This window comes from Pempheris klunzingeri, chromosome 10 (genome assembly GCF_042242105.1).
Source record: "Pempheris klunzingeri isolate RE-2024b chromosome 10, fPemKlu1.hap1, whole genome shotgun sequence".
Classification (NCBI taxonomy): domain Eukaryota; kingdom Metazoa; phylum Chordata; class Actinopteri; order Acropomatiformes; family Pempheridae; genus Pempheris; species Pempheris klunzingeri.
In genome coordinates, this window is record NC_092021.1 from 23,338,387 (window position 1) to 23,366,278 (window position 27,892).

At 44.0% G+C, this 27,892-nt stretch overlaps 1 protein-coding gene across 1 annotated transcript in view; it reads left to right on the top strand.

Moving 5' to 3' along the window:
- itprid2 (ITPR interacting domain containing 2) overlaps positions 1-27,597 on the top strand; it is a 36,974-nt gene extending 9,377 nt beyond the window's left edge. The window contains exons 4-23 of the mRNA XM_070837795.1: positions 976-1,018; positions 3,688-3,737; positions 3,957-4,010; positions 8,495-8,534; positions 8,662-8,757; positions 11,730-11,877; positions 12,211-12,271; positions 16,813-16,920; positions 18,122-18,512; positions 19,478-19,529; positions 19,626-19,733; positions 19,989-20,040; positions 20,679-20,761; positions 21,417-23,204; positions 23,822-23,878; positions 24,195-24,319; positions 25,078-25,192; positions 25,959-26,024; positions 26,116-26,502; positions 27,174-27,597. Coding sequence (XP_070693896.1) covers positions 976-1,018; positions 3,688-3,737; positions 3,957-4,010; positions 8,495-8,534; positions 8,662-8,757; positions 11,730-11,877; positions 12,211-12,271; positions 16,813-16,920; positions 18,122-18,512; positions 19,478-19,529; positions 19,626-19,733; positions 19,989-20,040; positions 20,679-20,761; positions 21,417-23,204; positions 23,822-23,878; positions 24,195-24,319; positions 25,078-25,192; positions 25,959-26,024; positions 26,116-26,502; positions 27,174-27,281 — 3,932 coding nt within the window. The 3' untranslated portion in view covers positions 27,282-27,597. The remainder of the gene's footprint in view (positions 1-975; positions 1,019-3,687; positions 3,738-3,956; positions 4,011-8,494; positions 8,535-8,661; positions 8,758-11,729; positions 11,878-12,210; positions 12,272-16,812; positions 16,921-18,121; positions 18,513-19,477; positions 19,530-19,625; positions 19,734-19,988; positions 20,041-20,678; positions 20,762-21,416; positions 23,205-23,821; positions 23,879-24,194; positions 24,320-25,077; positions 25,193-25,958; positions 26,025-26,115; positions 26,503-27,173) is intronic.
- Positions 27,598-27,892: the final 295 nt, after the last annotated feature.

Genomic DNA, 27,892 nt, shown 5'->3' on the forward strand with positions numbered 1-27,892 from the left:
ATTTTACAATACGAGAAACACTTTTACAAAGCTGGAGACAAATTTACATTTTAGAAAACAAATTTACAAGATGTGAAACACTTTTACAAACGCAGAGACAAATTTACAAGTAACTTTTTCAACTGGAAAGGGAATGTACCGCGTTAATCGGCTCATATGTTCGCCACAAAATGGGCAAAAGACCGCTTGACTGCCGTCCATCGTGGGCCGCCATGAACTCCTTATCACTTCCGGTTCTACTCGACAGTTGGTACATTCCCTTCCCGGTTGAAAAAGTTACTTGTAAATTTGTCTCGGCGTTTGTAAAAATGTTTCACGTCTTGTAAATTTGTTTTCTCAGATGTAAATGTAAATGTGTTATGGCAATGTAATTTTGTTTTTGTAAAAATGTTTTCTAAAATGTAAATTTGTCTCCAGCTTTGTAAAAGTGTTTCTCGTATTGTAAAATTGTTTTGCACCTCCCGGCCACCGTACTACACTGACCAGGCTAATGTGAGTTAACTTATACACTATAACGTTATTGTTTCTCTCATATTTTCATATTTGCATTTATTTTCATATTTTATTACATCCCTTGTTTTTTGTCTTCATTTTCTGCACCTTTTCTGTCTCCTCTCTTGCTGTAACAAGTGAATTGATGAATAAAAATCCCTGATTCTATTGAAATGAATGGGGGAAAAAACACAACTTCTTCCTAGAAACACTTTATTTTCTACATGAAGATTTAAAAGCTGAAAAATGTGCAGGGTACAACTGACAAATTAAATATCAATGACAAATGATCATTAGCTGCAGCGGTGTTTACAGGAAATGTGGATGTGGGTCATTTAGGTGTAAACAGTGGCGGCCTGCTGGCACCACGACTACAATCAGCTGAGATGTTGAGCGTTGGTTTTATAGCACGTTGTAATCGCTGTTGCACACGGCGTCACCTGGCTTATTGATTTAACCTGCTCATCTGTCTCTTCTTGTCAGGGCAAGTTCCCAACAAGATCACCAGCTGGCTGATTGAGTGCAGGTACAGTATCCATTCATCACTTCATTGATAAGGAACATGGCAGATTAGTTAATGTCCCATTTAGACCTGTTTGCAAACAGCATTTGTTAAAACATTTTTTTTAGAGATCAGTATCATCCCCTCAAACCCATTTTAGTTCAGGGGCCACATGCAGCCCAATTTGATCTCAAGTGGGCCGGACCAGTAAAATCACAGCTTAATAACCTATAAATAACGACAACTCCAATTTTTCCCCTTTGTTTTAGTGCAAAAAAGTACAAGTACATTCTGAAAATGTTAAAATTTTTACAAAACATTACGACCTGTCTTTGCAAAGTCATCCCGTGGGCCGGATTGGACCCTCTGGCGGGCTGGTTTTGGCCCGCGGGCCGTATGTTTGACACCCCTGGCCTAGAGGGAGGAAAATCAGTCAAACACTGATGGATGGTTAGAAAATGATCAGCAGGAAAGTACAGTCAACAAACTTGGTTGTCCTGAGTGACAGACTGGCTAACTGGTTTTTCCTGCTTACTGATTTATTAATATGCGTTCCCAGAGTCTCTGGAGGTGTGTGTGTGTGTGTGTGTGTGTGTGTGTGTGTGTGTTTTAGGAGCTGTGTTATCAGCTGCTGACGTAGAACCGACACTCGGCCGCGCCTAGACATACAACACGCAGAGCGCATACACGCAAAAGGAGCAGACCAACGCCCAGAGATAGGCCTCATAGAGCAGTTCAGGAACAGAAAGATGCAGGAAGAAGCTGACAGAAGACGGAAAGAAAGGCAGAAAAAAGGGAGAGTAAACAGAGGAGGGGTTCCTCCTGCTGAGTCAACACTGTTATCTCACACACACACACACACACTGTTCGCTGCTGTCACTCAACCATCTGGCTGCACAGCGCAACTCTAACGTGGCCTCTGTAGCGTCACCGTGGTAACCTGACCGGCAGAATCAGAATCACAGGTTACCACAGCAACAGGCGCATGGCAGGGGCCCAAGGCCAACATGGCTGCCGGTGGAAAGTGGGAGGGCTAACGAGCACTGCGGCTGCGCACTGTTACGCAACCATCCGTGTGTGTGTGTTGTGTGTGTGTGTGTGTGTGTGTGTGTGTGTGTGTGTGTGTGTGTGTGTGTGTGTGTGTGTGTGTGTGTGTGTGTGTGTGTGTGTGTGTGTGTGTGTGTGTGTGTTAAATGGTGGCATGAAGTTTGTCCCATTGATAAGAGCTGCAGGTTGTGTAACAGCCCAGTGTTTCCAGAGTCTGGCTGCAGACAGCACCTCAGACCTGCTAGCTTACTGCTGCTGTCAACTAGTTAGCGAGGGACAGCTAGTCTGGTCAGTAGAACACCTAGTATAGGTACCAAAAACAGGACTTAGCCTAGGACACTTAGTCTAGACTGGTCAGTCGTTGACTACAACAGATAGCCAGGGATAGTTAGCCTTAGCCTGAGAGACAGTTAGCCCGTTTAACTTAGACTTAGCCTGACAGGCAGTGAGCCCATCTTACTTAGCCTTAGCCTGACAGGAAGTTAGCTCGTCTAACTTAGACTTAGCCTGACAGGAAGTTAGCCCGTCTAACTTAGACTTAGCCTGACAGGCAGGTAGCCCGTCTGACGTAGCCTTAGCCTGACAGGCAGTTAGCCCATCTGACTTAGACTTAGCCTGACAGGCAGTTAGCCCGTCTGACTTAGCCTTAGCCTGACAGGCAGTTAGCCTGTGTTACGTAGCCTCACAAGTGGCTAACCTGCATTACTTAGTCTTAGCCAGACAGGCAGTATGCTTGCGTTACTAAATCTTAGTCTGATGGGCAGCAAGTCTGCTTTACTAAGCTTTAGGCTGACAGACAGTTAGCTTGTGCTACTTAGCCTTAGCCTGACAGACATTTGGCCTACGCAGCTTAGCTTTGGCTTATTTAGTATTAGTTCGACAATCAGCCCGTGTTACTTAGCTTTTGTCTGAAAGACAGTTATCCTGCATTACTTAGCCTGACAGGCACTTAGTGCTCGGTTAGTTAGCCTTCTCCTGACAGACAGTTGGTCTATGTTACATAGCCTTAGGCTACCAGGCATTTAACCTGTCGTGTTTAGGCTTAGTTAGACAGACTTTTAGCCTGTGCTACTTAGCCTGAGCCTGACAGACAGTTAGCCTGGTTTACTGAGCCTTTGGCTGACAGTGCTGGGTTAGTATGCCGGCGTCTGACGTACAGTTAATGCTGTAATAGTTAGTCTTAATTATCTTGACAGGCAGTGAGCAGTGGAATATTTAGCCTTAGCCTGACAGGCAGTTAGCCTGAATTATTTATCCTTAGCCTGACAGGAAGTGAGCGATCAACTTTGAACTTTAAAGTTTGGTCGATGGGCAGTTAGCCCGGGGTAGATAGTGTTAACTTGGTTTGGTGTTAGCTGGTGTAGCCTGGTTAGGACTGAGCCTTACCAGTCAGGCAAAGGGAATTTTAGCCTAGCCTGATGTAGCAGTAAGGAAACAGTAGATGATGCTGTGGCTACCAGTAGATGCTCATCGTTGTGGATTAATGCTTGTTGCTCATGCGTGATGGGCGTCACATAATATGATGCACACTGTGCATTAATAGGAGCTGACCTGACCTCATCGATCGATCAGTTTGTCGGATCTTTATGTTTTTAATGGTTAGTTTATCGTTGGCGCTGATCTGTACCCCTCTGTCTCTTGTCCAGGACTCCGCTCGGGGCCTCTCTAGATGATCAGAGTGCTTCTCCCAGCAAAGGTAATCCACATTTTCTGTGTGTTTTGTTTATGTATTAAGTTGTTAGGACCCCAGCCTGTTACTGACACTGACCCTCATCTGGGGACTTTATGACTCAACACTAATTGTTTTTAAAGTTAAAATGTGGGTCTTAGCCTATGTAACCATGGATATGTTACCAAAGGGATTTCATAACCTTACTGCTTTGCCCGTCCTGTGTGTGTGTATGTGTGAGAACAGGACCGGTGAGGAACGGCTGCAGCTTTGAAGATGACCTTTCACTGGGAGCTGAAGGTCAGTGCAGAGAAAAACTCACAATACAAGCAAGATTACAGGTCTGCTCATTGTTACCAGTTTCCCCCCAGTGTTCTGCTAATTCTGTATTTTCACTGGCGCCACCAACTTAAGGAGCACTTTGACATTTTGGTAGATCCTCCTGTTCTCCATCTAACCCTGATGAGAAGATGGATGTTTGTGGGGCTTTCCTCCAAATATCAATGATTTGAATCGTTAGTCGAGAAAGATGGACTCTAACTATTGCTTATATGTCACTACGATTTTAGATTTGGACAATTTAGATTGATAATTCCGCTGTTGAACATCTTTATCTTCTTAAATCGGACTAATTTTCCATGAATCTTTGGTAGATTAGGATTTCAAACTAAAAAACCACATCAAACCGCTGAACTTGACTCCAGCAGAAAATGTTCCCAGCAACAGCAATAAGGATATTTTATATTTAGTTTGTGTCCCGTGTTGTTTGTTATAGCCAAGCATCTGTAGGTTTTTAGATATGATACCTGCTGGCTTCTTATCGTTGAACACACTGAACAACTCACTTATATAAGATGTCATTTTCCCCCATAAATCTTTAACCTTGTCATATGGCATGTGCACTGTTGTTTCTTATGATAGCCACGTTTAGGATTTTATAGTTGAACTATGAGCAGGAGTGTGTCCCGATTACTTTTTACTTCTTGGCTTGTGTGTAAATTTGATGTTTTCACAACACAGAGGTGATAAAAGACTTGAGCCTTAGAGGTGAAATACGAGACTTTACATATTGGTTGTCAAAGGAGTTAAGTCTGGAACGGACTGTAGTGTGACTGGGCAGAGGCTATGAATAATGTGTTTATAGTGTTTCAGTTTTTACTATTATTTTTGGGCATTTTATGCCTTTATTTGATAATAATACGGGAAAGCGAGATAGGAAATGTGGGGAAACAGATAAGGGGAGGCCAGAAGCGGAGATACAAAGCAACCCAGCACATAAAGCTTGAAAGCTCTGCATTGGAACGCCCTCTTCGGAGGCAACTTTGGCTGCAAGTGGTTCTGCAAGGCTTTGAAGTGGAAAGGAGGCGTCAAAGGAGGAAGATGGTCGCTGCAGCCCAAAACTAACCCTGGCTACATAAAACCTCCCTGCAATCATAGACTTACATACAAGAAGTTCATGCGGCCACTGTGACGACACCCAGTGATCGACTTTGGCGTTTTTGGCGTCGCCATCTTGATTTTGGAGCCAGAGGATTGGTTAGGTTTAGGCATGACCCACCTCTGATTGGTCACAATGTCATCCCACCCTGAACCATATCTTGATATATGGTCTCTTTAACTCTAAATGGAACTATAATTTACTAAATAAACATCATGACTTAAAACTGAGACCATAAACTCATTAGGAAAATGTTTACTGAGGTAAAAAAAAAAAACTTCCATCCAATCAGACTTCTGTTTGGAGCTGGTGGAGTCGCTCTGTGCTGCATTAGAAAGTATACAGGTTTATGGTGTTCTGCTTCACTTTTCAGACCTGAAAGCTACGTCCACCTCTCTTTAACAGTCTGTGTGTGCAATAGATCATGTGGCTCTCATATGGGACTGTACAGTCACACCATAAATCACCAAATAACATAGAAGTAGAAGTCATAATTTAACAAAATGGACTACCATCAGCAAGCAAGTAAGGCTATCATAAAAATAAAAAAAAATAACGACGAGTAGGAATCAGATGCACAAAATTTTAGTCAGCCAACTTTCGTGTGTACGGTCAAGGCTTCGACCTCGATGAAACTCAGAACAGCTTTAACTGGGAAAGACGATAAAAACCTCTCCCAGCGGATCGGGGAGTAGTCTGCGCACTTACTGGGCAAACGCACTAGAGTTTGTTCTACCTGAACCACATTTGTTGGATGTGAAAACACCTCCAGAGGCTGCAGGTGGATGCTGGGGTGGATTGCGTTGCTATTTGAATAGCAGCTAGTAACGGCGTAGCTTTTAGGTGAGTGATGTGGCAGCGGACACGACTTGCCCCCCTGAATTAACACTAACTCGCAGGTTTCATTTGAAAATAAAGAGGCTGTTTCACCCTCAGCAGCAGCTCTGGTGATGTGAGTCAAGAGTTTTATTTAAAAAAAGTCGTCCCAGAGTGTTTTACAAATGGCCTTTTAATATAATGAGATGGCAGCTTTATCGCATGTGTGTACATGAAGGACAGACGTCTGACAAACACAGCAGTGTGATACACCGCTCCATCCTCATTCCTCAGTCCTGTTTCTTCATGAGCCAAAAGTCAACAGTCACAGAGGTGTGGAAACACACTGCATCACGCATGACTGAACTCTGAGTGAGTGTGTGTGAGTGTGTGTTTTCATTCCTCTGATCTGCTGTGAATACATCAGTAACCGCTCCGATAGCGAGAGGGTGTGTGTGTGTGTTGTTGTTGAGTGAACAAGAGACTGTAATGACTTTATGTTTAAGCACTGAACACTGACATGAGTGTGTGTGTGTTGTGTGTGTGTGTGTGTGTGTGTGGGGGGGGGCGAAGGGTCAGCTGGTGGAATCTGGGACTGAATAGATACTAATGAGTTGATGCGAAGAGGTCGGAGGTTGTGTAGATTTGATCAGACGCGTCTTGTTCAGCAGCCTCTCATACAGTTTAGTTGCTTTATAGTTACAGCGAACTTCATTTAATTTCACACACAGTAAAAATGGACCACAACAGCTGCTCTTGTAGTTGATAATTGATTATATAGTAATTCCATCTCTTATTAATAATCTGCTAAACTGGTCCTCCGGCTTTATTTACATATTTCTGGATTGAAACACCTTGCTGGAGTTCTGGAAAAGTATATTCGGTCTTGCAAAACTTCTATTGTTTTCTGGTCTTGTGCAACCGCTGTTGAGGCTAAAACCCACCGGTAGTGTCTGCGTCACGTTACGGCTGTGATGCGACTGCCGGATCAGATCACGGCCGCTCTAGTTAATGCTTCAAATCCCACCAGAAGCGCCGTGGTGCGTTTCAGAAGCATCCCAGAAGTGACTCAGCGCTCCGTCTGCTAAAAATATACACGTCAAGCAACACGGAACTGATGAGACAGACAGGAAGTCAGACGAACAAACGGCAACGAGAATACGATTAATTTTTCAGTTTAAACACCTTGTGCACACTTTTCATGGTTGGGTTTTGGGTTCATGCGCTCTGACAGTCAAGCCATCGGCGTGCCAGCATGCAATCCTGAAGGATATTGATTATAAGGGCGACCTGATAGCTGAGCGATTAGGTGGCATACCACATGGGTGACTCATCATTGCCCCTAAATTCCCCCACATTTCCTGTGTCTGTTGCCCAAAATACAATCTTTAGAAAATGACTGTAGCTGCTTGTGTAACTTCTCCTCTGTTAGTGGCTCTTGGACTTAACATGCATCCGATTGCCTGTGTCTGAGTTTCTATACAGTCCTGCTGACTTTTGTGTCATGTTTAATCTGCACACACCACCTCATAAGCTCTGAGTGCCTCTTTCTACTTCTTGTATCAGCCTAAATCTCACCTCTTGTTACCTCCTGACAGTAAGAGCCTTAATAATATTGATACTGACATGCGTAAGAGGACGTTTATGTCCTTAGTGGTGCAGGAGACTTTGTAGATGTCATGTGTGAACAGATCCTAATGGACTGTAATGATGACAAACATTATAAGGGCAGGATGTGAGGGGATTAAAGTGTTAACGGGTGAACAGGATGGAAGTGAATTAGTTAATTAAAGGATTCGTGGTGAATGGGATGGAAGTGAGTCAATGAATAAGAGTAAGGAGGCGAGTTGTTTTCAGGTTTGGCTCCTTTTATGCGGTTTTTCCATCAGAGAAGAAAACGCTGCGGATTCAAAGAAATTCAGCTGAAATGAAGTGGAAAAGACAGAGAGAGAGACACAGTCAGACAGACAGTGGCAGGGCGACAGGTCCCAACAGGTTCTTTTGAACGGGAAAAGAAAACAACAGTCATGCCTTCAGCTGGTGATGACAGAGTGAAGGTTTCTAACCAGGAACCCCGTAGCTATGCGCTTTCTCCGCACATACATTCACGCTGAAAGACTAGAAAAAGGTCAGCATCATTACCAGTTGATGAAGTGTGCAGAAAGACATAGAAAAGTCTGAAAAAGAAACATTGCATTGCATTGAAACAGAGCGTGTCAGTCCTATTACTGCAAGTATGATGAGGAATAATGTAAGATCAAGAATTTTAAAACCTAATCTGCACCCCCACAAACTCAAAAATCCTAAATTTATGTTTTTATGATTGCTAAGCTACGACAGGACAATCACTGTATGATCAGTCTAATCTGATTATCATGTGGTTGTTGGTCGGACAAAAGAAGTTAGTTTGATTCCTAAGAAATATTAAATTATAGTAAATGATAATGTAAATAAAACACGGCTTCAGTCTGATCAACACAGTATTGTTTGTAATGTTGATGTATGTTAATTTCTTTGTTTTTCTCTGCAGCCAACCATCTTCAGTCCAGTAACAATAAACCTGAATCCTGGTTAGTTCACTTTTGTTTTATTCTATACGTTCAGTAAATTACGCTCCAGTGGGTGGATAAGTCATTTTCTCCTCTCTGTACCTCGTGTACGTGTGTTAATGTTTAATTAATGTTTACGTGTGTGCAGTTTTGGCCTCGCGGCGGATCAGAAGAGGAGTCAGTTCAAAGAGAGAGGAAGAAGTATGAACTCCACGGGATCGGGGAAGAGCAGCACGGTGTCCAGGTCAGTTCACCTCGCCGGTCGTCGGTCAGACTCGTGGAGGTTTCTGCAGAAAGTAACGCAGTGATTTGAGGTGGAGAAGGGCGGAGGCACAGAGGGCTGTTATCAGACTTCAAACCAATCAAACGACACTACAGAGAAGTTTGAACCAAACCTAAAGAGACTCCACAGACATGGAGAGCAGAGGGTCTTAGTCAAGGCCTCCCAATATGAAATCAGATGAATAACAACATGATTAAATTAAATTACACAGAATTACTTTTACTTTAATTACTTTTTTATTATTATTTTACACCTCCCCAGCTGACTTTGGGTGAGACACCCTGGACCTAAGTCAGGAGAAACAACAGGAGAAGAAAATGTTTTGTTTTAAAGAAGATATTATTTTTGGTCAGCTATATACCATATCTCAGCAACAGCCACTCTGTGTGCTTACATTCTGTAATTACTAATTATCCATAATTATATATTTATATTTATATAAGAAATATCTTTATTGTCAGTGGCAGAGGTTTTAAATTGCCATCAACGCTCTCTCCATTACAGAGTTTGTCCCTCTGACATGTTTAGTTTTCTACAATAAAATGTCCCACTCAGTGCATATCTTGGCTGTAATTCTCTTGAAAAAAGTCTAATTATTATAAAACGTATTATTCATTCAAAAGTCCAGCAATGATCAGTTTAGAGTCAGAGGTGGACATTTCTTCTTCATTTTTAGGAGTCACAAGCAAAAACACAATGGGTAACACTAATCTGAGACTATGTAAGAAGTACTTAAGACATTAACTCAGTTGGTTTGAGCCATTTTGGTTAGTTTTTCCCTTAGTAGCTAACTGAAGCTTCTTTCTCATATCACCTACAACAGTAAAGACATGATGCAGGCTTTTGTCAGAGCTCCTCTAGTGAAATTTGACTGGTTTGAATGATATTAACAGCTCACAGTGTCGCTGCTCTGTCAGAAGATTTGGGGTTTAAACATTTCCTGATCCCCACTGAAGATTTGTGTTTTGAGGGTTTATGAACTGTTTGTGGTGGAAATTAGTCTTCTGAAGGCTGATCTGTTGGTGGTGGGCGGGGCAAGGTGATGAGGTCGGAGCAGGGGGGGCGTGGCTGACGGCGCTGGGGTTTGGGCGTTGCTCCGGCCGTTGGAGGTGAATGGGGTATTGTGTTTCATAATGGCTTTGGGTGTCGCATCACGGGTCCATCCTCTGTTCTGTGTTGCTGATAAACTCTTTGTCCGGTGTGAAGGAAACTAAACAATTCATGGTGAAAAGCAACAGAGCAGCAAAGTCAGCGACCTGACTATTGTTTTTCAGACACATCGTAATAGTATATTTCACTGTAAAGTAGTGAACTAATCCTCTAAATGTACATTTAAACGCTCTCCACCAGCGGAGGAGGACAAACAAGCTGAATTTATTCACTAGCTGCTACATAATAGCAGTTACATGATACAGGACCTTCAATGTAATATTGTTAAAAGACAAGTTTTATGTTATTTTAAGAGCTGAATGCTAATATGGTTTACTCCAACACACAGTCCCTCCAGGAATCTGTGATCTTATGATCACAAGAATTAATTAAACCAATCCCTGCAAGCTGTGAAGTATCTTGCGATTTTGTTTTCAACCCACAGAAATGACCAAAGTCAATGTTTGCCAATTTTACCAACCAAAGCAAAACAATTATTTAAAGCAAATTAAACCTAATCCTTCCTCGTGTATCGTAACTATGGTGGGGAGGTCGTTTTTTGAGAACTTGTGCTTAAACGCCACCCAGACTCGTGACCAGGCCTCTTTAAGTGACCATCTTATGCCCTAAAATGAAGGGTTTGTAAGATGGAGCCCTTCACATCATTACATGAAGCACTACGGTCAGTTTACAGCCTCAATTTGGGAGAAAACCAAGTCCCAGAAGCTTTATCTAGCTAGCTAACTTCAGGCTAGCAGCTAGCCGCCCATTAAAGCCCATTAACAGGATCCCTGTAATCAGAGACCTTCCTAAACTGAACTTATTCCAACTCTCACTGGACCCTTTTATGCAGAAATATTTTCTTTCAAATGAACAACAATGTTATTCCACAATGTTTGGCAGCGAGAATAATCACACAAACACTGTCGACACATTTTTATTACGTAAGCCTCCAAATCCTTCGACAGCTTTCTGTTTTTTGTCTCTGATCCTTCCTCTGCATGCAGAGTTTCTTTTTTATCCAGAGCATCAGAAACTTTTCTTGGACGCCTCTTAGGTTTGTCCGCCACACTCCCAGACGTTTGCTCCACCCTTCAGCCTTTTTTAAAACTTTATTTAGACAATGGAAAATAAAAGAACAATCATTGCTAGTTGACGTCAAATACATCCGCACAGGAATGTTTGAGAGAGATTTACCTGGTGATGACGGGCTTAATCAGCTTTGTGTGAACTTGTTTGGCGAAGGCTCGCATGTAACAGACGTTCATTTATATGTAAATGTCCCACATTCCAGCTCTAAGGCAAAATACCCAGCAATGGTAGCAGATTGTTTTGTAAAGCTGCTGCAAAATCATCCCCACGTGGGTCCTTTTGTAGCACAGCAGTCACAAAACTACTTTGCAAGATCCTGGAGGGGCCGATCCTCTGCTGCTGGTCAGGTTTCTCCTGGTGTCTGCCTCCTCTGGATGGGGCTGTCGGGGAGGTTGGGTCTCCAGCAACTGCTAACTAGCTCACTAACTAAATAATTAACCAACCGCCTCACTAACAGACTAACCCACTAAAAGCAAGCAGTGTGTGAGAAGTACTAACTGGCTGTCTGTGTTTTCGTAGTGTTTCAGAGGTGTTGGAGAAGTCAGAGGAGCACCCAGAGGAGATCCTCCTTACCCTGCGGTTAGATTAACTAAACTAACCAGCAGACTAACTCACCAGCTAACTGGCTGGCTGACTGACTGACTGACTGACTTACTGCCGGAGTGACTGACCACCTGTGTGTGTGTCCACAGTGTGTCAGAGCTGCTGGACCTGTACGAGGAGGACCCCGAGGAAATCCTCTTAAATCTTGGTTTTGGTCGAGAAGAACCCGACTTGGGCTCCAAGGTTCCCTCCAGGTTCTTCAACAACTCCTCGGTAGCACGAGGCATCGACATCAAGGTACCGATGACAGCAGTGTGAAAACAAACTTGTGTGTTTTCAGAGCTGCTGGTGAGAGCAGCACGATATCAGTGTGTTCCTCGTGACTCTGTTCATTTAAGCTGCTCACCCTGACCAGCTGTCTCACACACTTTCAGTCCAGACTTCTGCTAAAAAAACACCAAACTCCATTCAAAAATCTTGTGTTTTAGTTTAGCTTTGCCTCACTGTGGGAAAAAACACCTGCTTTTTGGTCATAAATGTGTCATTTTACCTGTGAAAACACAGCAGTGCCCTTCAGCACTGATAATGTTTGATAATACTGTTTTATCACTTCCGGTGGTTCACCTGCAGGTCTACCTGGGAGCTCAGCTGCAGCGCATGGAACTGGAGAACCCCAACTACGCTCTGACCAGTATGTACCTCCATACCGCCTGCAGTACTCCTGCATCTGTCTTTGTTTGTTTGCTCCGTCAGTCAGTCTGAGAAGGGCAACAGCACCCGAACGCCTCAGCACTGCACACTGAAGGTTAAACATGTTAGTGATCGGAGGCTCACAGGTTCATGTCCTGAAAATGTAGACAGAGGAAGTGAAGCTCAGAGACTCTGTGTGTGTGTGTGTGTGTGTGTGTGTGTGTGTTTTTGTGTGTGTGTGTCCTGTTCCCAGTGTTATTGTGGTGTCTTGTGGGGTCCTTCAGCTCTTTTAGCTGTTCTGCCAACTGCCTGGACAACGCCGGCAGCAAGGACAAAGATCTGTTTGTTCTAGACACACACACACACACACATGGATACGAGCGCACACACACACACACACACACATGGATACGAGCGCGCGCAAACACACACACACAGAGATCTGCTCCGCTAACATCCTGGCCTCTTTTTGTTTTCAAACTTGTGTTTGTTTGAAGGTAATTTCTCCCTAATTGGGCACATAGGCACGCATGCAAACACACACACGCGCGCACACACACACACACACACACACACACACACACACACACACACACACACACACACACACACACACACACACACACACAGGTCTGATTCTCTTCTTCTTGACAGTTGACCTGTCTTGGTGCTGTAAAAAAGGATCCAACCAAAGATCCTCTATGTGTGGGAGGATTAATACTCCAGAGCATTGATGGCACTGGAGATGCTCCTTACAAATAAAATCTGGTATCTGGTATTATTATTATTATTATTATTATTATTATTATTATATAAGTACTTCAGGTCTGCAGAGGTTTTGCACTTTGATGCCTGTTTGACCAGTTTGAAAATGAGCTAACAAGACAGAAACAGCTTTGTTTAGCTGAGTCTTCTTAATATTTGCACTTCTACGAGGAGTAAATAGGTTTTGACTAGAATTTGTCACTCTGCTCTTTTATTGTGTGTTTTTTAATGTTCAGTGCCACAGTTTCACATTTTATCCACTGTGCACCAGTTTTCCAAGACAATTTTTTCATTTGTTCTATTTCCAGTTTTGTCTCTTAGCTTTCGTTTGCTATCGTTGGCTTTATTAAATACAAGTAAGAGAGTTGGAGTCCAGCTCTGCCTGACATAGTTTCCAAATGTCAGATTGAAAAGACTTTGCAGCGTTAACTAGCCTACAGCTAGCTCAACGAGCTCTGTGATGTTTCTACAGTGAGGAATTTTAAGAGCTCTGATGATAACTAGTTGCAGGTTATTAAGTTATTCACATTATTTACATTCTTCACAAACCAGATGATCTTTACACCCGACTATTTGATAAATAATACATGTTGTATGAGTATCATTTGGAATCAGCCCGTTTCATTAAAAACTGAACTGTGCGTCGTCGGAGCACTTCCTTGTTGCTTAGACATGATCAATATTCTGGCTGCTGATTAGCTTTTGTGATTATTTTGTGTGGTTGTTTAAATAATTAGTGGCACCACCAGATAAATTAATTAGACTTTTATCTGACGATGGTAATCATCCTCTCAATCAGTTGGTTAAAGGTCACCAGAAGTATTAATTTGGATTGTTGGATTTCTAAAACGACCTAACGCAGCTTTCTAAGAGCAGCCATGACTGCTCGAACACATACTGCTTCTATCTGCTTATCTCACGATCACGACCCAATTTTCGGCTAAATGAGTCACAAGCCGTTTGGCGTCACACACACTGAAACTCGACGAGCTGAGACAGAAGAGTCTGACGTACAGAAAGACAACTCATGATGACAAAATACACATTAAACCATCTGCTGTGAGAGCGTGACAGACTTCAAAAGACGCTTGTTCGCTGCCAGAATGCGTCCCTGTCACACTATTAGAAAAGATTTCAAACTTTGGCGCCCCTCGGTGGTCGTATCAAAAGAGGACAAAGAGGCGCAGGATCCTACAGCGGCACTGAGCACCGCTTTCACACTTCACCTCTTTTGGTTGCGTTTGGTTATGTTTGTTTTGAAAGCTGTCAGTCGACGCTCTAGTTTAACAACTTGGAGCGGCAGAGAAGGAGGTCTGGTGTGGTTTATTAGTGGTGTGAAAGCAGAGCAGACCAGTCACAGGACTCAGTCATGGCGTAGTCACATTATTTCAGTGCTTAAGTGTACATTCGTGCTCTCAGGTGCCACAAAGAGACACTGAAATAACTAATTCTAAGCATCATTAATGTTATGAGGCTGCAGATGGGCCGTTTGTAATGAATCATGACAAAGACGCATCTTTAATAGTAGTTTAGGGTCTTTTTGTTTGGTTCACAGCTTTCACACGAGCCAAAATGAATCCCAGTAAGTGATGTATACATGCAGAACAGAACGAGGCAGGTAAAGGTGTAAAAACCAGTTTTCACCTGGATTGTTTAATTTTTTTTTTTTTTTCTATGGTCAGACCAGCTTCAGACACCCTGGATTGTTTTCTCCTTGGGTGTCACTTTGTAGCTGAATATATTAACTAAAAATATGTTTTCAGAAAACAATTAGTTCGTACACTTGGTGCCCGTCCACGCCTGAGGACTACAGTGGTTATAGTTATAGTTGTAATAATACCCGTTCACACTCAAAGGCAGGATGAAAAGCCTATAAAATGTCCACGACTTCACTCTGGATCAGAGGAGTCTGATCTAATAATGATTAGATTCCAAACCAACTCATTCATCTAATGAATTATACGAAAAGCTGTTGTCAGATCTGTTTTTTTTAAGTGAACTGCTCCTTTAACAGTCTCTGGTCTGTCTGTGGTTCCTGGAAGCTTTCTTCTTTTCCAGAACATTCCCGTACTGTTCCTCCGGTTCCCTGGATCCCAGACGTGTGTGTGTGTGTGTGTGTGTGTGTGTGTGTGTGTGTGTGTGTGTGTGTTGTTGTTGTTTGTTATGTAAGCTCTGTTCTCACCATCAGAAAGAATCTCTTGGGATGAAGAGAGAGAGAGAGAGAGAGAGAGAGAGGGAGAGAAAAAAAAAAGAGGGAGTACGTGTCGTTTTCGCTTATTCCTCACTTCCTGTTTTAGGATCCGCAGAATGAGCATTAGTGCGGAGTCAGCGCTCGGCAGGAAACACACTCACACAGTATTACTATCATCACTCACAGCTGCCGTAGTAAGAGCTTCATGTCCTGCAGTCGTGTCCAGATGTGACTGAAATTACTGAACTCTATTAACTTGAAGGCTTTCTGTTCTTTCTATTTATTTAAAGGTGCATTGATGTCATATTATGGATGTATAGTCGTAAACAGCTGCCTGTTTCCACATCTAGCAGACACAGAGACACATAATCATGAAACATTTACAGCGGAACCTTATCGATAATATGTATTGATGGTTTTTGCAGTAAGACATTTGCTTTTGTTAAAGGTCGATCCCAACAATTCCACGCAGTAAGGTGTTAAACAGTACAAGAGAGCAGTAAAGTCAAAGTGTAAGTCACACTGAATGTGTATCATAGACAGATAGACAGATAGACAGACAGAAAAACTTTATTGATCCCCGGGGGGAAATTCAGGTGTTCCAGTAGTAGCATAGAAAGTTAAAGTGACCACCACTACGAATACAGTAGTATTCATACCAGTATCATGTCTGTGAGTTCAGATGTGACCGGGTTCTGAGTCCGATTTCTGGCTCAAATTTTTAGACACTAAGGTATCAAAGCTATGAGTTGTGTGTCACAGATGCTGCTGCAGCTCTAATTGCAAACTGTGTTGATAAGCAGGCCAAACTACAACGTGCACCTGCCATTTTCCCCTCACGCGGTACCTTATCCTCACCGCCGTCCCTCCACGCCTGCTGCTTAGCGGTAAAGATGCATATGTGCAAATCTCTAATTTGCTTCCTGCTGGGGGTCGTCGTGGTGTTTGATTCTCCGCATGTCTGTCGGTCTGAAATACAAAAATAATCACCTTTTTGAAAATGTGGTGATTTTAGTTCATGTCGCTCTTTTTAGTTTTGATTGCGTTCGTCAGTGTTAACAAAAGTTTCAGGACGTTTCAGGACTTCATCCGAGATTAAATAACAACGAGTTGGTTGGGAGATTTTCACAAGACAAAAGTGATGTAACATCTTTTTTTTTTTTTTTAAAGGAGAATAAGAGCCTGCGCTGTATGTGATCATGTGATGACATCAGAGAGAGTTATTTATGAGGCATTTACAGAGTGACGGACAAAAGACAGAAGTCTGTATTTCATAACAGACTGACATGTATTTAGACAGCGAGGGATGGCGAGATGGAGAAGGAGGGACGAGTACGGAAGGAAGGAATGTATGCAAGTCATCATCCTGTTTGACACCGACAGCTCGACTTACACAACCACAGAAGAAGAAGGAGGAGGAAGTGTGACATGAAGTCATTTATTGCAGATAGTTCCTGCATACCAAACTCTTATTTCTGTAAAACAAATATAAGAATCCACGTTCTACTTTATTCTGGCTGAACTCTTATATAATTAACTCTTTCCCCTGTTTTCTGTAACCGTTGTGGTGTTTCTGTCTCTCTCAGGTCGTTTCCGTCAGATCGAGGTTTTGACGTCAGTAGCTAACGAGTTCTTCCAGCTGTACAGTCAGGTTTCCGGCCAGCCTGTCCCACGCATCAGCTCCAGAGACCAAGGTAACCACGGCAACCACGCCAAACTGGCCACCGACTCCACTGATGGATAATTTTTCTGTAATCCACGTGATGAATAATGTCTATTTTTGTATTTAGTCATAGTCTTAGTCCAACTAAACCAACTAAAACTCTCGATGTTTTGTCGTAGTCCAAGAAAAATAGGAACATTTCATTCTTATTAGATGATGGACGCACGATTTAGTTGCCGAAATCACATTTTTGTCCAGTTTTTTTGGAGAGAGGGGACATATGATGCAAAATATATATTTTTAATGTCTTTTCAACATAAATATGTTTCCCCCTGGTGTCTCTAGAGACCCTCTCTTAAAAACAAACAATTGAATAAATAAATAAATGAATACATACATACATACAAACATACATGCTTAAACCCTGAATCCCCCCCTCGCTGTCCGCCATTTTTGTTATCTTGCTTATGTGAAGATATTGATGGTACAAGCAAAGCAGCAGATTGTTCTGTTGAGGATTTCCTGTATTTTGGGTAAAGATCTGGCAGAAATGGCCCCAAAAGTACTGGAGAACTTGAATGAGGATCAGTACCGGCTGTCCATGACCCCACTTCAGACTTGGGAGCTGTTTTATGCTACAGGTTATCCTGTTGTTGGCGTTAGCATGTCGCTCGGCTAATGTGTTTTCCCTTCGGAGACGGCAGAGCTGATGCGGGGGGTCGGTGGGCGGTGCCTGCTGTGGGAGCTGACCAATCAGAGCAGACTTTAAGGGCCTTAAAGAGACAGGAGCTAAAACTGAGCGTTACGGAAGAGGCTGAAAAGAGCAATATGCACAGTATGAGGAGAATAATGTGTGTTTTAGACACTTACAGCAGATAAAAGTAAAAGATTAAACCTGATAACGAGCTTAATGTGTCTCCTACAAAACCAAGTTTGATAGTTTTAATCAAACATAAGCAAACTGCCTCCATTAATTTCTATTTAACTGATTGAAAAGTGTCTTCTTTACTTGTCAACATGTTATGGAAAAGCTTTTATTGTCAGATTCTATTTTTATTACTTGTCAAAAATATTCAGCAGTAATTTAGTGGCAGTCTATTTCGTCTCAATGTCTCGTCTTCACCATGGACAAGAAGTTAGTTCATGAATATATTAGTTCATATTAACAAAATAAACGCTACTCCAGGCTGATGTTTCTTTATTCTAATCTGTTCATCTTGTGTCTTTTTAAGGAGGAGACGGAGTGGAGGGAGGAGGAGGAGGAGGAGGAGGAGATGAGCCGACTCCTCCTCTGAAAAAGAGCAACTCGGCTCTCAACGTCGCCAAACTCCTCAAGAAAACCTTCAGCAAAGCCAACTTGCATGCGGGCGTCTCGCAGTCGCCTGAAGCGCCAACGCCAAACCAGCACACGCAGCTGAACGGACACGCCCCCTCCGATCACGCACACACCAACGGTCACGCCCACACCGGTCCAGAACAGGACGGCTGCAGCACCGATCCCGACCACCAGGCGGAGACGGTCAACCAGAAACACAACCGCAAGAAAGACAGCTGTTCCCTGGCGACGGTTACCGAGGAAACCAACTGGGATGGAGAGACAGACAGGTACTGCCGGACAGACCGGTAACGGCAGCTAATCTAAGATAGCTAATATTCAAACCAGTTTTCAGTGGAAGCACTCAGATTCTTTACTTAAAGTAACAGTACAAGAATGTGAAAATCTTCCATTACAAGCAAAAACATGATTTCAAAATCATTTTTGTTGGACCTCAAACCTCAAACAACTCATAGACGTCTGAAACTGAGAAGCTGTTTTAGTTTTTAACAATACAATGTATTTAATTTATGTTGTTTTATATACAATCTTTACTTATAAAGTAACTAGTAAGTAAAAAGTACCAAATTTCCCCCCTGAAAGTAGTGGATTAGAAACATAAGGTAGTATACAATAGAAATACTCTTTAATATTATGCAGAATTAACTGTTTAATGTCTTTTCAACATAAATATGTGTCCCCAGTGTGCTACAGACTGCTAAGCTATAAGAAAAGTCCTCTCTCTTTTTCTCCAGCTCCATTTTTCAGTAAATGTGCGTGAAAACGCTCTGTTTAGATTTTGCTCCGCTTATGACGTCATTAAGGGGGTCTGTTGATCATGTGACCTCCTCCAGCCCTTCAGCAGGCCGACTGTCCCCGCCCAGTAAAAACCCCCTGAATCCACCTCGCTGTCCGCCATTGTTTTATCCTCGCTAACACGAGATGTCGAATGCGAGGGCGAAGCAGCAGATTGTTTCTGTTGTTCTAAAACGAAGCGTTCAGACGGAGGCTGAAAACAGCTGCAGCAGCCACGTCTGTTATGGAAAAAATACGTTTGTTTTTTTAAATTAAACCATGTAAACTTGTTCTAGTAGGAGCTCCAAATACAAGCATGAACTGGAGAAACAGCAGAATGTGGGACCTTTTAATAAGTAGAGCACAAGTACATCAGACCTGCACTGACTCACTCACAGTTTGAGTAAATGTACTTTATTACTTTCCACCTCTGCCAGTCTGTATAATCAGTTTACTGTAACATCTCACCTCCCGTCAGTCCTGAAGAGAGCAGCAACGTACCGGCAGCAATTGGAGAGCATCAGCCAGAGGTGGCTGACAATCAGAGAACAAAGGAGGGAACCCAGGCGGTGAAAGAGGAGGAGGAGGAGGAGAAGGAGAAGAAGGAGAAGAAGGAGGAGGAGGAGGAGGAGAAGAACCTGACCTCAACTCCAGAGAAAGATCCTCCCACGCTGGCTCCGCCCCAGCTGGCCCAGCTTCGCACCGAAAACGCAGACTCGTTCGATATGGAGGAGGTACGGTTTGGGTTCTCCTGGGTTCTCCTGGGTTCTCCTGGGTTCTCCGTATGTGTAATTGATCATGTCTGGACCTCCATCTCAGAGTTCTCCAACTTCCCCCGACTCAGACGAAGAGTAACCGATGCCTTCTTAGTAATTTCTTATCATTCAAATCACTGCCCCACATTAACAACAGTATAGTTTAGTCTCTGACCCTCAGCTGCTCTTTGTGGGGTTTTTATTTTTCTCATAAATCTGTTTTTTGTCGTTCAGATTCAGTGTAACGAAGATGAGGCTCTGCCACCCAGAACCTCCAGAGCCAGCGGTGAGTTCACCTCCACCTCTGATTCCAACTTCTGACCTTAACGTTTGCGTCTTTGAAGTCACAAAAACATGTCAAACTCATCACCTTCTTCACAAAACATTTGGTGCAGCCAGTTTTTTGGGTTTTTTTTTTTACATTTTAAAACCTCAATTTGTTCACATCTGTAGTGCCTTTTGTTGTATTAGCCCAAATCCTGGCTACAGTATTTCTATTTGACTGTAATTTTCATTTAGATTAGCTTTGGGTCAATAAAAATTTAATTACACTGCTCTAAACGACTCGTATTCTGAGTTAGAAATAGTATAAGTCTGACATGTCTTTGTGACTTTGTTCAAATGAGTTTAAAATATGTAACAAGCCAGCCAGATCTTTTAAATATGTGTCTGTAGGATTGAGGAGTATCAGTGTTTTCTGTCCTATCCAGTGTATTTATGACACAGTTTGTTTCTGAATGCAATAAATATGTTTCCTGTGTCTCAGTTCATTCAGATCTCTCTGAGAACAGACTGTCCTGTCTCTTCATGCATTATGTGTTTATGCTCTGCGCTCGGTGTAAATGATTTCGCTCTGCCACCAGCTGGCCAGGCGGCGTACTGCATCAATACTCTTTAACGTTTCCCTGCCTGTGTCTCTCTCAGACCTGCTGAGGACAGGCAGTCAGCAGTCAGACAGCAGTGGCTTCGCCGAGGAGCCGTCCGTCGACTCCAGCAGCTACCTGAAGGTCCGTTTTGTGTGTTTAACTCAAAGTCTCTCTCGTCCGTCTCTCAGTTAAAGTCGCCAACTTTGACCTTGAAGGTATTTGAAGTGACTCAGATGATTCCAGTCAGAGCTTATCTCAGCAGGAGGAGAAACACCGAGGCAGATAAATCACATGTGAGCGGGAAGAAGGTTATTTAATGAGGTGCAGTGAGGCTTTTTTAGGCAGTTTGGAACATTTATATCTAAGAAAAAAAACTTTCTTTCTGCGTCATGTTGTTTTTTTTTTAAGCCAAAACTTCATTAACGACATTAATCTCATGGTGACCTCAATGCTGCTGCTACATCTTAATTAATCTGTCTATGCTGAGGTTTGTATTATGGTACCAAACAATTACTAAGTAACTGTGATGCAAAGTAAAGTAAAGTACTTTATTTTACAGACATAGTTGCTTGTTTTCAGAGGAACATTTTAAATACAAAAATGTGATAAGATTATCAAATATAATGCACTAGTGAAGCAGTCATTTTGCTATTTAAGACACATTTTGCTGATAAAACTCCTCCTGTGCTCTGACTTTAGTAGTTTGGAGTATTTTTACAGTTAAATTGCTAAATGTACTTTATATAAGGAGTGTTCTTCCTCCACTTCTGATTAATTGCTAATTAATTGTTATTAGGTACAAGACAGTAGTGACAGCTGTGACAGCGAGACCACTGTGACATCACACCCTTCGCAAGATGTGGCCACGCCCCTCGCACTGGACCAGCCGGCGTTTGAACTGCCAGATGGCACAGAGGAAGCGGCGCGGCCCGGTGGTGCTGCAAAGGCTGATGGGAGGAGTAGTTCCAGGGGAGACTCAGAAGAGCACCATGGGAGTTCAGAGCAGGTTCCGCAGTATTCGGCCCACCAGCTCCCCAAAAACAGACCAATGAGAACGCAGCAGGACGAGACACGGGACGGGGAGCAAGTTGAGAGTGAGGACCGGACTGATCCCAAACCAGAGCCAGAGCTAGAACCGGAGATTACCCAGAGTATGTCCGGCACAGAACAAGAACCGCAATTAGAGTTAGAATACAACCAGAATCAGCCCCCTTCAAGTGAGGAGCCACAACACACTCAGACTGAGACCGCTGCGGACTCAGAGCCACCGTCAGAGGGAGTGGGTGCCGACGACGAGGCCCAAGAAGACCACGCAGTCTCGGATGATTCTGATTCACTTTTTCCAGTTCTCAGTGCTCTGAACCGAGCCAAACAGAACCGGCTGAGCCGGGCTGGGCAGTGGGTTGATCCCCAGTTCGGCGATATCGCCCCAAGTCCGGGGAGAGGACGAGGACGAGGGAGAGGACGAGGCGGGGTCCCCCTGCAGAGGTCCTCCTCCCTGCCCTCCTCGCTTCTCTCGCCCTCCAGGGTTGTGTCTTCTGTCAGGATCCAGTTTGGGCGAGGCCAAGCGTCCTGCACCCGGCCCAGGTTCTCCTTCAGATACACCCAAGAGGACGGCGGGGACAAGGAAGAAGAGAAAGAGGAGGAGGAGGAGGAGAAAGAGGAGGAGAAAGAGGAGGAAGGACAAACCAACTGTCTCTCTACTCTGATCATAAACCCTGCTTCCTCTTCTGACTTTAACAACCAGCCACCACAGCTGCATACAGAAGTTCCCGTCCCACCTAAACCCATCCCACGCCACTTGTTGCGGTCGTCCTATTCCCTGCAGAGCTCTAGCCCTCCTCCTGATTGGTCACCAGGAGGCCACGCCCACTCCTGGAGCACCCAGAGCGTCCCTGACCTCTCGTCCAATCAGCAGCAGCCGGGCCAACGGTACCAACAGAACATGAGCGCAAACCAAAACCAGCAAAGTTGGACTCCGGGGCCGATGATGTTCCCGTATCCTAACCCTAATCTCAACCCTACAGATCAGTACTTAAACCCAAGCCCCAGTCCTAGTCCCCGCCTCGACCCCGGCCCGTACCCCTTCAGTCCGAACCCTCTTCCTCAGTACCCCTCCACTCTCCATCCGTACGCCAGTCTTCCCAACCTCCATCACCACCACAACCCCTCCTTGAGTCTGGCCAGTCTCCACCAACCTACAACTCCCACAATCCCTCAGCACGGCAGCCTCTCCAACTTGCACCAGCCCTTAACCTCCACGGCTCCTCATCACGGCAGTCTGGGCATCCTGCATCCAGGAACTCCATCAATGCACCACCAGGGCTACAACCATCCATACAGCCTTCAGTCGCCCTACCACGCCACTCCTCACGGCTCGCACCTGGCCTCGCCCTACCTCGGTTACCTCGGCTACAACCTGAACCCACACCTGCCGTACCCCCACCTCGTCCCCCAGTGTCCGCCACTGCCCCCGGAGCACAGCCTCCACCCGGCGTTCGCCTCTCCTGCTCCGACCAGCACGGAGATGCAGCTGAGGAGAGTCCTGCACGACATCAGAGGAACCGTTCAGAGTCTGAGTCAGGTCAGTGCTCCTCAGCAAGAGCTACTCTCTTTAAACTAAAACTGTGGTGTATCACAACTGTATATAATATAATAATAATATAGCTGTAGAGCTCTAAACGTGCCTGGTAGGTGGATTTTCTTAGCTTTGGTTTCCCCCAGTTTTTATGCCAAGCTAACTTCATATTTACATTATAACATATAATATTTAACAGATATCAATCTTCTCATCTCACTCTTGGCTAGAAAGTGAGCAGGCATATTATCCTAAATGCCAAGTGTCCTCCTGAAATCTAAAGGTGGACGTTTACAGCACACAGTCTGGGTTACAATTTTGTTTTCTCTCCCACAAAAATTTAAATTGTGTTTGAAATCTCTACGATCGTCTGGCTGCTCAATCTTGTTGCTCCATTCGACATATTTTCGTGTTGTTGCTGCGTCCAAGATTAACTTGGTGGGCAAAACACACCGGAGTTGTATAATGCAGATAAAAACTCCCAGCAGCACTTTCTCTTGAGATCTAGTTTCTTTAGTTTGGGCGTCTTCAGTCAACTTTTGACTAGATAAGCTCTAAATTATCCTTTTGTGAGTTTGCTGTGTTCTGGTTTCCATCCTGACGTCACTTTCCTCTCTATGCAGAACCGAGCCGACACTCCAGCGTTCGGCGAGCGCAGAGCATCTCTGTCCAGCCACCAGGTACCACCATCCTTCCCTCATCACTCCTTCTTTTTGTGCTGGAGAAGTCAAGTAGTGACATTTTTGGGTCCAATCCAGCAACAATACTTGCTGTAGTTTAAGTCTATTTACCTATTTATTTATTAATCTATTAATCTACCTCACCATGTATAGCTCTTACCGGACTTACTGGCAGATATGTTCTCTGTCTGGGCCGTTACAGAGGACATAACATTCGAGGATCATCATCATATTTCCCACTACTCTGTATTCAAAGTCATGTAATAACTATATACATATTACCTTAGTGTGTTTGACTTTGTCTCTCTGTTTTCAGTCTTTGGCAGAGTTTCAGCGGAAGAAGCAGAGTCTAAACTTGTTCCGCAGTCAGATGATGGATCTGGAGCTGTCAATCATCCGACAGCAGGCTCTGGTCTACAAACACCTGAGTCCCGCCGACAGGTGAGTCACGACAGCAAACAGATGCATGTTCTGCAATGATCCAAGGGCTGTATCATGAAGGGAGATTAGTGGGTTAGCGAGATATGTTTGGCCTAAAGCCAGAGTTTTCAGTGTCACAGAGGTGGCTGTCTTTTAACCTGGCTGGATCACCATGGTAACTTCACCTCTGGAGCAGCTTATTTCTAGAGTTTGGGTTTAAATCGGCTGTAAAAAAACGCCGCAATTTCACTGATCACCTCCTTTGGAAATGATTAAGGAGCACTACACATTTTCATCTGAAGGAATACGTTATATATGCAAACTCCTTAAGCCGTATGTTGATAATCCCACCAAAGGAAGTCGTGCATGTGGAGTAGTGCAAACCTTCGTGTTGCCATGGGAACCTGCATGTGTTCAGTTGGTTATCTGTAACATTAACACACACTAACATACATTTCCATACATGCGCTAAAAGACTGATGAAGGCACAGCAATTGTTTTAAGTTTAAGAGCTCTGAATGTGCAGCTGCCACGTCAGAAATAAACAGGAGGCACAGTGGTAAAATAGATATAGTCGCTTATTCTGCAGATATTCCTCTCGCCTTATTTGCAGTCTTTAAGTCTCTATAGCTCTCCATTATGATCGGCCCTTTTTGTGCCAAAAACTACCTTTGAAACCTGTCTTTCATGTGAGCGTGCACAGAGCCTGAAGAAGAAAATCCTGCTTTATCAAAGACCGTTAATAACCACCGGTGTGATGCCTGTTTTTGTGTGTGCAGGCTGGAGGTGGAGCAGCTTCAGGCTCTGAGGTCGGAGGTCAGAGAGGAACTGCAGGAGCTGGAACAACAGCTGGAAGACCGACTGATGGAGCTGACACGCCCCACACAACACAGGGTACACACACTAAAACACACAACACAGGGTACACACACTAAAACACACAACACGGGGTACACACAGTAAAACACACAACACGGGGTACACACACTAAAAACACACAACACGGGGTACACACACTAAAACACACAACACGGGGTACACACACTAAAAACACACAACACGGGGTACACACACTAACACACACAACACGGGGTACACACACTAAAACACACACACACACACACACACACACACACCTCCTGAGACCAGAAACAAAACAGGTTTTAATGTTTAGACTCTTTTTATGTACGAAATACATCACGAAGATCTTTTTTCTCAAAAGTGTTTATTTTCTATCACATGTCCCTGAAAACTGAAGATAATATCTTAAAAAAATGAAAATAAATCAAATACATCTAAAAATAAGAGGTCAGTCTATGGTTCCTCACAGGACTCGGCCCCCGCTGTCCTTCATCCTCTCCACTATTCAGCCTTTGTTGCTCTTTGTACTTCCCCACTGGTGTAAACAGCCGATCAGGTGCAAATAGACACTGCGTATTATTATTATTTACTCACACAACACACACGTTATGGCAAATATACACATAACACACAGTTTACACAACAAATGCTAAAGGGGGTTTAAACACGGTGGACACATCGGTACTGACGCAGCTTTTTAAAACTCCCTCAAGCCAAGTTTTGTGATTTCAGTCTGAGTCGATAAAGCTGCCGTGCGGTGATGGTGTAGTAACGCCGTCCGTCTTGCTCTCCTCCTCAGGGTCTCCATAGAGACAGCAGCGTTGACAGTCTGTCCACCACCTCTGCGCTGAGAGCCATGGAGCCGGTCAGCACACACACACACACACACGTTTGTTAGATTAATCTAATGATGCTAAATGTTTGTCCTAATGTTCGAACCTTTCCCGTCTGTCCAGGTGTCGGACCTCCTCAGAGAGCAGCTCTTCCTCCAGTCGGAGCTCAGCTACGACGGCCGCGCTCCCTCCACCGACCCCTCCACCCGGTCTTCCAGTCCGGTCCGAGGAGATCACGAACCGAGGCGAGGCGTGTACCGGGCGTCGATTAACATAAACCCCGTCCCACCTCCTCGACCGATCACTCACACGGAGGAAGAGGAAGAGGAGGAGGAGGAGAAGGGAGAGAGAGACGACAGAGGAGGAGGAGGAGGAGGAGGAGGAGGAGGAGGAGGAGGAGGAGGAGGAGGAGGAGGAGGAGGAGGAGGAGGAGGAGGAGGAGGACCACCAGAGGAGGAGGGAGCAGCAGGAGGAGGCAGAGTGGACAACCTGCAGCAGCTCATTAGAGAGGTAACAACACTTTGTTTATTTTTATTTCTTACAGCCTTCATGTTTGTTGCTGTCTTGATGTAAATGTCTCATGTTAAGTCGAAAATTCTGTCGTTTTGACCGTCACCTTGATATTACAGATACAGGTGAAGACGCTGCTCCTCCTCTACCTCCATGTTCCCTTAACTTCCCTCCAAACCATTGGTGACGCTCACATTTAGACAGACAGGGACGGTAACGGACAGACAGATGATTAGACAGACAGGTAGACAGGTAGACAGGTCAGAGGTCAGGAAAAATGCAATGAAAAAATAGTAATAGATGAATGATTAAGAAAATAAAAACAGATGAAATCAGACAGGAGAGGGAAAGAATGTGGTGTGTTGGCTGAATGGTTTAGTTACAGGAGATCTGTGTGGGATCAGCTGTAAAAAATAGATTAATTTATTTGTAGGCTTAGATAACTAATATATTTCAGTTTTCAGACAGCAAAACTACTTTGTTGGGTTCAGGAAAAGATCATTTGGTTTAAAATAATAGGTCAAATACAAATATGAAGGCATAAACACAAAATAAACTCTTTCCAACATGAAGCCACATTGTTTATTTACACCCAGGTGCAAACAGCATCTGTCTGAATAAGGAAAACGAAGAATGAGTAACTACTGGGTTCTTCTTCTCTTGTCTTCTAGATTCGAGAGAGCGTGGCGCAGGAGGTCCGTCGGGAGATCTACAGCGAGCTGCTAGCTACGGTGTCGCCACGGCGATCGCCCCTGCCGGCCAGGCACAACCCCCTCTAGCCGAGCCGAGCTCCGCCCCTTTGACTTTCAACCGTAGTAACCACGTCCTGAGCAGCAACACTGTCCGTCTGTAACACTGTACAGCTGAGTAACACTGTCTGCGTGGAGCACTATGTGTCTGTAACACTGTATGTCCGTAACACTGATGGTGACGCCAACGCATCGTCTACACCCGGAAAGCCCCGCCCAAACGACCCCTGCTGTTAATGAGCACGTGACGAGGATTTGGTCGATTCTAGTGTGCTGGTGTGATGCATGCTGGGAACGCCAGTCCGGACCAGCCTTTTCCCTTCGACCAATCAGCTGTGATGTCCCGTCTTTTCGTCACTACCTGTTTCCTTTTTATCAAACTGTTTTGATCAAAGTCAAGCGTCCTACTACTACCACTAATACTACCAGTACTACTAGTACTACTAACACTACTCCACCAGCACCACCACCTCGTCCTGTCCAGTCCTTGTTACCAGTCTGACATCAGACATTAGCAGAAGTCCAGATGTCCTAATTTAAATAATAATAATAATTATTATAATAACTGTGGATTAAACTGTCTATAAGAAAATCACAAACTGATCAGAGTTCAATGTAGCTGATAGGTTCACCCTAATTAG